Source organism: Poeciliopsis prolifica, unplaced genomic scaffold, assembly GCF_027474105.1.
Source record: "Poeciliopsis prolifica strain line A6 unplaced genomic scaffold, Auburn_PproV2 SCAFFOLD030, whole genome shotgun sequence".
NCBI lineage: Eukaryota > Metazoa > Chordata > Actinopteri > Cyprinodontiformes > Poeciliidae > Poeciliopsis > Poeciliopsis prolifica.
Genome location: NW_026562405.1, coordinates 4660734 through 4670581, shown reverse-complemented (window position 1 = coordinate 4670581; position 9848 = coordinate 4660734). Strand labels below are relative to the sequence as shown.

The 9848-nt window shown below is 42.9% G+C and overlaps 1 protein-coding gene across 1 annotated transcript; it reads left to right on the top strand.

The window, feature by feature from the left end:
• The first annotated feature begins 723 nt into the window (after positions 1–723).
• Positions 724–9353, top strand: ccdc71 (coiled-coil domain containing 71). Its single transcript, XM_055050163.1, has 2 exons — positions 724–879; positions 6589–9353. Exon 2 carries the CDS (start codon positions 6599–6601, stop codon positions 7658–7660), a length of 1062 nt encoding a protein of 353 aa, XP_054906138.1. The 5' UTR covers positions 724–879; positions 6589–6598; the 3' UTR covers positions 7661–9353.
• The last annotated feature ends 495 nt before the right edge of the window (positions 9354–9848 follow it).

Here is a 9848-nt window from a genome sequence, read left to right as displayed (position 1 = left end):
CCTGTCCAGACCCCGCCTCTCGCCCAAAACCACCAGCACTGGAACAAGGGTGTACAGAACATGGATGGATGGACAGGGACCCATCGGTCCCTGGCCAAGTTAGCTAGGTTAGCTACTTAGAGTTTGTTGACAAATGCTAAAATTTCAATATTGTCAACAAAACCATAAAATCTGTGGGGTAAATTTAGTTTATCAAAAGGATCCAAAATTAAAAGTCTAATTTTGACAAATTCTCTGGCCATTGTCCCTCTCAAGATAAATACAACAGCCCTTTAAATTTGCTCTTCACGTTATTATTCCACTATGTGTGTCTCTCTTTGGTAACCACCTATAAGCGACTATTTAGCAGAACTAATAGTGAACCCTAAAAAACCCAAAATGCAATATGTTTTGACATCTGTGTCCATTCTCCGTTTGCAACTGGAACATAGCTAAGTTGGATACAACAAATTTCCAGGATCCAATGTCTGACTGAATCAAATCCATGTGATATATATATAACTGCAACATGGGTTAATGATGATGTAGCTAATGAAAAAAATACAAGCACCAAAATTCAATAGTTCAAGCCCCGCCCCCTTTTTCTGTGTTTTATATTTTTTAACAAGAGTTTCTGTTGAAAAAACTTGTTTTATATACTTGATAGATTTTTTTAATTAAATTTTTTCCCCCCAATTTTTATGATTTTAGTAAAACAGTTGCCTATTCCCCACCCCCACCCCTCAGGGGGGCCACTGAGCCCGCCTCCCTCCTCTCTCTCCCCGGCTGCCTCCGCCTCTTCCCTCTGGTCTGTCATCCGCACCAGTGTTGTAGCAGCCATTTTACCGTGGAGCGTCGACCAGCGGCGACCGGAGGATGCCGAGACAGCGCCGTTAATAGGTAATTACGCCCCTTCCTCTCCATCTGCGCCTCACATTTGTCTCTCTAACGGCTCCAGCTCGGCTCTGCGACGGCCGGCGGCGCCGTGGGCAGGGCCCCGGCCGGCTGGAGGTCTAAAGCCGCCTGAAAAACTGCCTCAGACGGAGGGAAGATTTGCTGGGAGAGTGTTTGGCTGCTGGAGCTCTCTGCTGGCAGTTTACTGGACCGGGTAAAAATGGCGACGTCTCTAAATAAACCAGTGAAAGTTGTAAAGAAGCTTCCTTTTTGTGGCTCCATGGCTGTTGGACTGGAGGCTAAGATGTGCTCCAGTAAACTGCGCAGAAAAGCGGCGTTTTTAAATATATCCGCGTCCACAGGAGGCGCTCCAGAGCAACTGAACGCGTTAAATTTGCGCACATATCGGCATGGCTCAGTGCTCAAGGCTATGGCTGGTTTATTCGTAGTTTTCATGTGAACTCTGATGGTTCCTTTGTTCTTTTAGCCTTGTAAGCTGTACATTTTCATGATTTTTGTAAGAAAGCTCAGTTTTTAATATCATATTTGCTTAACAGTCATATTAGCATTTTACAAATATAAAGAACTTCACTGGGTGGTAGTTTGCAGCAGAATTGTGGAATGCTGTATAAATCCCTCAAATGTGGAGTTTTAGGATTCGGAAATGGGAAGGATCACGTGGAAGGTCCCAAAACACCCGGAGGCAAAAATCCAAGATGGCTACCGCATTTGTGCAACAAAGCGTTAACTGCAGTACTAACCTGTTAATTTGCATCGCTGGTTGTTTGTTTCAGTGAATCAAACTAAGCGCTGTAGAACTTCAGTTAAACATGTTTTGTTAAAATGCATAAGATGCTGAGAAACAGTTTTTTATACGTCAGTCTACACTAACGTCAAACACTCTCCAACGAATCCCCAGGCTATCTGGCTGATGTGCATCCAGTAGTAAACATACCAGTATTTATGTGAGTCAAAGCTAACTAATAGATTTTAGCTGGAATTGCCAGATGTATTGACACTGATATTTTGTAGTGGCTCATCCAGGTTTATTTGCATGTCCCATAACTATAATGGCCACATTTAATCTTAGTCTGCTTCATATGTTGATATTTACGTCACCTAGTCTTGAGGCTGTCAGCAGAGTCAGCTTAGTGCTGGAGTGTTATAAACAAAGACATTAAGCAGCGAAACCCATCACTTCCTGTTGTAAGTGGGCAGAGCTAAAGTAATGTCATGACTATTTGAATATACTGAGTGCTGATCTGTGATTACACGCAGGATCTTTGGTACAGATCCAGTCTTGTGTGTGGAAGTTATTATTACACTTTTGTCTTTTGTGGTGAAAGATTATTTTTTGCTCTCATGCATAGATGCAGAAAAAAGTTTTGATAACTATTTATCCCCAATGCTTTAAGACTACTACAGGTAATTTTGAAATCTGAGTCTAAAGCTCTATGAGGAGTTTACCCAGATACACATGGTGTAAAATACACAAGATGGTAGATTTGGACCAGAATGGCCATCTTCCTGTGCAGTTTGGACCAGGGGTCCAAGAAACGTCTTTTTTATAGTTCTTGAGACACCACAAATGCAAAATACTTGGTCAAAGCTTGGCTCAGGGCTGATTGTTTTTATTTTTCTAGGGTTTGCTGTGGAGGAATTAGGCTTCTCCCAGCAGATATTTGTATTAATATTTTATAGGCATTGAATAAATATTTATGTTTAGTTTGGTGCACATAGGTTTATAAATATGGAAACTGGAGCCAAAACTCAGACAGACATCAATCCACGTAAGCCCCCATCCCTGATGAAAAGTGAAAGATGCTCACATTGGACATTAATGACATCACCCAAAATGCTAAAGGTCACAGAGTCTAGGATGCACTGATGAGAAAGAGATAAAAAGAAGAAATGGGAATAGATATTGCAAGTGATATTTATTATTATTACCATTGCAGCACTTACCATGAACTCATTTCAAGCTCCTGATGAAAGCGGTAATTTCACCTGCCCAATCTCAATATGTTACCCTTTTTCCAGACATAAAAATTTATATCTTGTTTGCTCATGCTGGCATACCAAGACAGGATGAAAAGACTGACAGACTGTCTGTTTGCTTTCACACTGTCTGAACCAGAGTTAACTGGGATGTTAACCAAGAAAAATGGTTTGTAGGAGGACTGGTGTTTCCTTGTCCTGTTGATCAAGAATTTGGATGAGCTTTCACCTGTGCCAAAATTAAGTGATCTGTAAATTAACCTTAGTCTGTTTATGCTGAATAATACAGCTGAGGTGTTAAAACACCCCAAGAGACCATGCATAAGACCAAATACAATGTCAGGCCCCCCAAAAAGTTGCCACCGAAACAAGGTGACGCATTGTAATATTTTGTTGATTACAGCACCCATTCGTTGTGGCATTGTTTTGATAAACTTCTGCAATGTTGCAAGATCCAGTGTTGCATTATTTTTTCACCAAGATCTGGCATCGATGATAGTTGAGTCTGAGCAAAGCCTTGTCCAGTGCTTCCCAAAGATTCTCAAAGAGATTAATATCTGGACTTTGTGGTGGCCAATCAGTGTGTGAAAATGGTCTCATGCACCCTGAACCTCTTTCTCACAATTTGAGCCCAATGAATCCTGTCTTGGAATATACCTGCGCCATTAGGGAAGAAAAAACCCATTGATGAAATAACCTGGTCATTCAGGTAGTCAGCTGACCTCATTCTTTGAGCTCATACTGTTGCTGAACCAAGACCTGTTCTACTGCAGAAACCCCAGATCATAGCACTGACCCTTTAGGCTCCTACAGAAGGCGCAAGGCATGATGGGTAATCAGTTCGCCTGCCTCTCTGACTCTGGTGCGTCAGCCTCTCCTGGGTAGGTCCTCCACTGGACTATGATGGTTCTTACTACGGTTCTCTGGAGTCCCAAAGCTTTAGAAGTGACTATTCTGTCCAGACTGATAGAGTTTGTCTTGTTGGTTACAATATATGTCAATATATTACAACCAAAACCAAAGTGCAGTGTTGTTATGTTCTTAGACTCTGAGAGAAGGTGCTGCTGATTTAATGATGCATTAATCACCAACCTTTGTAAGAATATAAGAATCTAAGACAGGTGTCAACAATCCCTAAAAGGAGAAAAGTTTCCTTTGGGTTTATCAGACAGAAGCACCGATAATTGTCCAAAGTGACCAACATCAACTAAAGGAACTACCAGTGCCAATAGCTGGTACCCACAGTACCTTGCAGATTAAACATATATCATAGATGAGGAGAAGAAACCGGTTCTTCAAACCAGTAAATCAAGCTGCTTTGCAGATTCTGAACCCCAGTCAAGCATCTGGAGAGTCTGCGGTTGTCAGGAACCAAATACCTGATCTGATGGAGAACTGCTACTCCTCCCAGTCTTTTTTCTTTGACCTATTAAACCATGGAAATCTGTGAGAGAGATCCTCTTGAAAATATCACCCCTTAAGGAAATTAATATTTCTTGATCTACAGGACATAGAAAAACAGGAAAAATGCATCACAGCTACTTAAAGGCTTTATTAGCTACATTCACAGCAAGCACTGACAAAAGTCCACTTAGTCAGAAGTCTATTATGCAAAGTAAAAAGAACAAAATTTCTGAACATTATCCCTTTGACAGCAGAGCAGTGACCTTCTTTTTTTTGTCAAGTTGGGTCTTGTGGCCTTTATTTGAAATTCTTTCGACAGGAGAGAGGGGGAAGACATGCGGCAAATGTCACCAGGAATTGAACCTGCGACCACCGCCACGAGGACTGAGTCCTCAATACTTGGGTTGTTCTTTGCCCCTGTACCACCACACCAGCCCAGCAGTGTCTGATTCTGTCATCACAATCAGTTCCTTATTTAACATCGTCTTGGAAAAATCAGTTTTGTCACATGATTGCAACAAGCCGACAAAACATCCTTGCAGAGCAGAATCAGCCAGTCCAAATATCGTCTAGTTGGTGCAATCCCTACCAGACACCTTCGTTCGCTAATCACTGCAAGGAAATGCGTTGAGTTTTCTACACGATATCCTTGAGACAAAGAAGCCGAAAAGTCAGGAATCACATCGGTGTGACACCGGGACAATAGATTACAGGAGCTCAGTGGGAATATTTTACTCTAATACGGATTATAATCATAAAATAACAAAGGTGTCACTGTGTCTCAACACAAACCTTAAAGGCTAAGTTATAGCTTTTTAAAAGTTTGCATTGAGCCCAGCAAGATTTGAGGCGGTTACATTTGACAGCTTCCTTGGTGTCTTATTGTCCGATAATAGGTCCTCTGTTCAGTCTTTGGTTCTCTTTTAGAGGATGTGGCCATTTGCCTCTCAGAAATCGCCAGGTAGCTCATGGTTGATTCTTCCAGACCAACCGTGTCTTCGAACACTACTTGTTCCTGCAGTTGTCTGGCTACAAAAGACTTGAGTTGCTGGTGAGAAGGAAAAACATGCTTTGCTGTTGCTGCAGGGAGTTTGGTCAGTGGCATTGTCTCTGGCCAGACAGACCTGAAACATAGGTCTGTATGGCCGTTTTCTGGTACACAAGATTGGAAGAAGAAGCTCCTGTTAAATGGTAAATGTCCTTTACTTGTGTATCAGGTCTAGAGGACTCAAAAGCACTTCGTGCTACATTCAGTCATTCACCCTATGTTGGGGGTGAGCTACTAAGTTAACAGTTGTAACAGTTTATATTCTGTTTCATCCGACTGTCATGGAAGTTTGAGTTTCCATCTGCTGGTTTGGAGCAAATCAACCAGGCTATGCAAAGCGTAATTTGGTCAATAGAGGTTGCAAACTAGCATATGGAGCTTTCGTGTTGCTACCGGGCAAGTTGTAATTGTTCTGTCATGTCAGCTAGTATTGGTGATGTAATGCGCTGTCCAGAGCCATATATGAAGAAATGTAATTCTGTGTGAGGTAAAAATTTACTACTTATTTGGTAAGCCTGTTTCCATCTCGGCTGTCAAAGTGTGAAGTGCTTTGGATCACATCAACTCAGATTTTGTGAAATTGAGGATGTTGTTTCAAAATTTGAAGTTTCTGTCAACTGTTTCTAATGCGATGCATTGAAACTGCTGATGTTAACAAGGTTTTATAACTAGGTATCCACTAGTGATCCTCAGTGTAACGCTTTTTCTGCGCAGTTTCCGCTGGTGAACCTGGTGACCATAATAACTGTGTTCTCAAATCATCCTGTGAATCTTGAATAATGAATTCTTAAAAGTGGTGAGAAATTGAATACAGGTGTACTCCAAGGCTCGGTTCATGGTTCACTTGGTTTTGGTGTCTGTATATTCTGCCCTGATGCAGAATGTACATCAGGGTTATGCAGAAGATAGTCTTGGATGTAGCAGGTAGAAACGCTGCGGCTGTTTTTAACCCAACTGTGCCAGTATTTGGTTTGGAAAATTAAGCTAAATGTTGTCAAAAGTCAATTTCCTTTTCTTCAATGAACTGATCTCTGATTAACAGCAAAGATTTTTATTATCAGTAGGGATATGATTGAATGCTGCTCTGGCCTAATTAGAGAGCCTGTTTCTTTCTACACGTATGTCAAAAATTCAAGGTTTTTTTCATATTTATGTAAAACCTGTCAGGTCATATATTTTCAAAAATCCCAATCTGGAGTCCAGTTTATGGTTCTCTTTTAAACCGGTGACCTTGCTAACGCTTCACTCGGTTTTTTCCTTTATAGGTTCACAAACATGGCTGCTTCACCTCAAGGTCCCCTGGTCCATCGGCCATTGGCGTTTGCCAATGAGGAGCGGAGGGCGGTTCACTCCTGGTCCCGCATCTCCTCAGCAGGACAAAACGTCCTGCTGGACGCTCTGAAGATCCTGAGCCCGATGTCTCGAGACCTTTCCTGCACGGAGGAGCTGGTGACCTTCCTGCAGGAGCTCAGCGAGGAAGGCCACAGGCCCACCATTCTGCGCAGCAAGGACGTGTACTGCTACCGGTCCTGCACCAGCCTGCCCATGACCGAGGAAATGCTCAAGTTGGTCAGCAAGAATGTGAGACCCGCCACCAAGAAGAGGAAGAGGAAGCCTCAGGTCAAGAAGCGGGAGGTTCATCCATCCTGGAGCACCACCGAGAGGAGCAGCCCAAGGATCCAAGGGATTCGGCCTCCGGAGGTTCTGGTGGACCGTCACACCGTCGTCTGCAGCAGGACACCAATTCAGACTGTAGAAATGTTAGAGGACGACGTGCAGCCGTGCCTCAGACTGACCAGCATCGAAGGCCTGTCCGGCTTCCACACGGCTAGGCTCCAGATCCAAACTGTCTGGGAGTCTGAGACGCACCCCGTCTCCTTCCCCTCCCTCCCTCCACCGCTATCAGGAATACCGTCTCAGCCTTCTCAGAACGGTGGCGGGGCGCCCACCAAAGCCGTGGCCTTGTTCAGCCAGAAGAGCCTGTCCTGTCCAATCCGGCTGGACGGCGCCCTCATCGGGGACTCCGCACCGTTCTTCTACGCCAACGGTCGGCCGGTCTCTCAGACACACACAGACCTGACCAGCAACGGCTGGAGGGGCAACGGCCTCCACCAGGATGTTTCCGGGTCCAAAGGAATGACCAGCGCCACGCGGCAGAGAAACGGTTGGAAAGACAAGAAAAACTTAGGACGCAAAGTGATAAAAGTGGACGATTCGCGGTCCGTGGCCGAGGCCTGCAGGAAAGCGCAGAAGATCCTGCAGGTCAACCTTTCTCCGGTGATCCAGATCCAACCGCTCAACCATGTTCTGAGGGACTTCCGGTTCCAGAACCAGTGAAAGCCCCGACCCAAACCCACTTTGTCTGATAGCAGATCTTAGTGTTTCCCATCCGTCGACCTCCACTGGACCGGTCCGGTCCGGTCCGTGGTCGTAGCGGACGTCGTACCTGCGGTTCTGCCGGGTCGCGTTGCGGATCCGAACCGAAGCGCTGTCTGTCATCTCTGCTGGTACATGTTCACTGTTCAGTCGACGCTGCGTAGTCATCCAGCCGCTCTTCCGTAGATGAAGGTCAAAGGTCGATTTCTTCTCCTTTCAGAAGGTGTCGAGTTCAGACAGCTGTTGTGAAAATATTTAAGCAAATTAAAATGCATTTTGTTAGAAATGTAAGTATTTTTTACTTATTTCTGCCGCTCTGCTCGTTTCCCTGAAGGAAGGAAAATGAGCTAATGTTGGGACAAAAGTATCTTTTTTTAATTTAATCAATTTTGAATGAAAGGGGGAAATATTTAGTATTTCTAATTTGCTTTTTTGTGTCTCTGTGACGATGAACAGGAAGAGTTTGGGCCCACAGAAACATAAATTAGATAATAAGTTATTCACAAAGTGTTCCTTTGGTTGGTGCATCAACAGACTGAGAAATGAGTTATTATATGTTACTGCAGGAAATATTTGATGTCTCTTAGTTAGGGAACGTAAAAAAATAAATCAAAACAAAACACACAGATCGGGTCTTCTAATGTTTTCATCTAAGATTTCAACAGGTCTCCTGTAATATAAACCTTTTTGTGATTATTGGTTTATCGGTTTCAGATTAAGATTCAGAAAATTCTCCAAGTTTTGATTAAAACATTTGTTCACAGTAATTTAACTTGAAACCTCGCTCTATGATGCTGGTTTCTGGCCCATTAAATAATCCAGATGAATTATTAGTTCATTTTAAATCCAAGTCGTGTTCTGGTTCTGGAAACAGTGTTCGGATCATTTTCCTTGGTTCAATCAACAGGTGCTAATTGTTGGTGGGATCGTTGGTGTTCCTCCAAGAATGTCAATGTTGCTTTCATTTCTACTTCAGATTGGTGCATTAAAGAGCAGTGACTTCTCGGCGCTGCTGCCCCCTACAGGTTGGGATGAGCACGACAAGCCGCCGTCTGTGCTTTTACTGTGAGGAACCAGCTGAAACCATTGTCATGTCATCTGTGACATCCGTGTATTTTCTGCTATTAAACCACAATTCACAAGACAAAAATATTTTTTCCCTCAGTGCTGAAAATAAAAGTAGCTTAGAGAAAAAGCTGAAACCTAAAATCTTCTCAGTTGCTTTTTCTGTTTGTTTTAAACGATTAAATGGCTTTGAAAGGTTCAGAAAACAGCAGGTGCATAAAACTAGTTTGTGACATTTGAAGTGAAGCAACCAGCAATCAGTCATTGACTTAATGAAACTGGATGGTGATTGGATGGAAAAGCAGGTCCACTTTGGAAAAACATGGAGGTCCTTTCAATGAAGGCGGCGGTTCCCTGTTTTAACCGAGACTGCATCAGCGTTGGATGATTGCCTTTCCAGACGTCCTTCTCGGTTCTGGTGAAGTTCGTGTTGCCCCAAATTCCAGCCCCTCCGCAGTCTGTATGCAGTCATGTTCACCCCTTTTCTAGACTGTTTCTGTTAGTCTTGTTTGTGCAACATTTGTATTATAATGTATTTCCTACATGATCTTTGAAAACATTTTTGTTCAATAAAAATGACTTGAAAACAGTCTTTATCTTTTATATTTAATATGGACTGATTCAGGGATCCCCAGTTTGATTACTGACTTCCCAAATGGAGGATGGCTGAACTCTGGACGTGATAAAGTCTCGTTCATTAATGGGACACTTTGCGTTTGCTCCAGTTTTTTTTATTTAGTGAGGCTTTGCACACCCGGAAATGTCAGTCTGTCTAACCAGTCTTTTTCGCAGTAACTTCTTTGCTAAATTTGAATCTTTTCCAATGACGATGGAGTTACACAGGTGAGTCTTTCAGCCAGTTATTTTTTAAAAGTTATTTTTAATAAGTGATGACGCAATACCTTAAACTGATGCTATGCTATTGTTGCTGGGTAACCAAACCGAGTGAGTTAGTCACCAGCTGTGAAACTTCAGCCTACATCTCCCAGAATGCAGTGCGGTTCTGGCTCGGATTTCAGTGAAATCATTAAATATTGTATCAGTTATTTTAATTGATATTGATTACGTACCTCTCATGATGGAT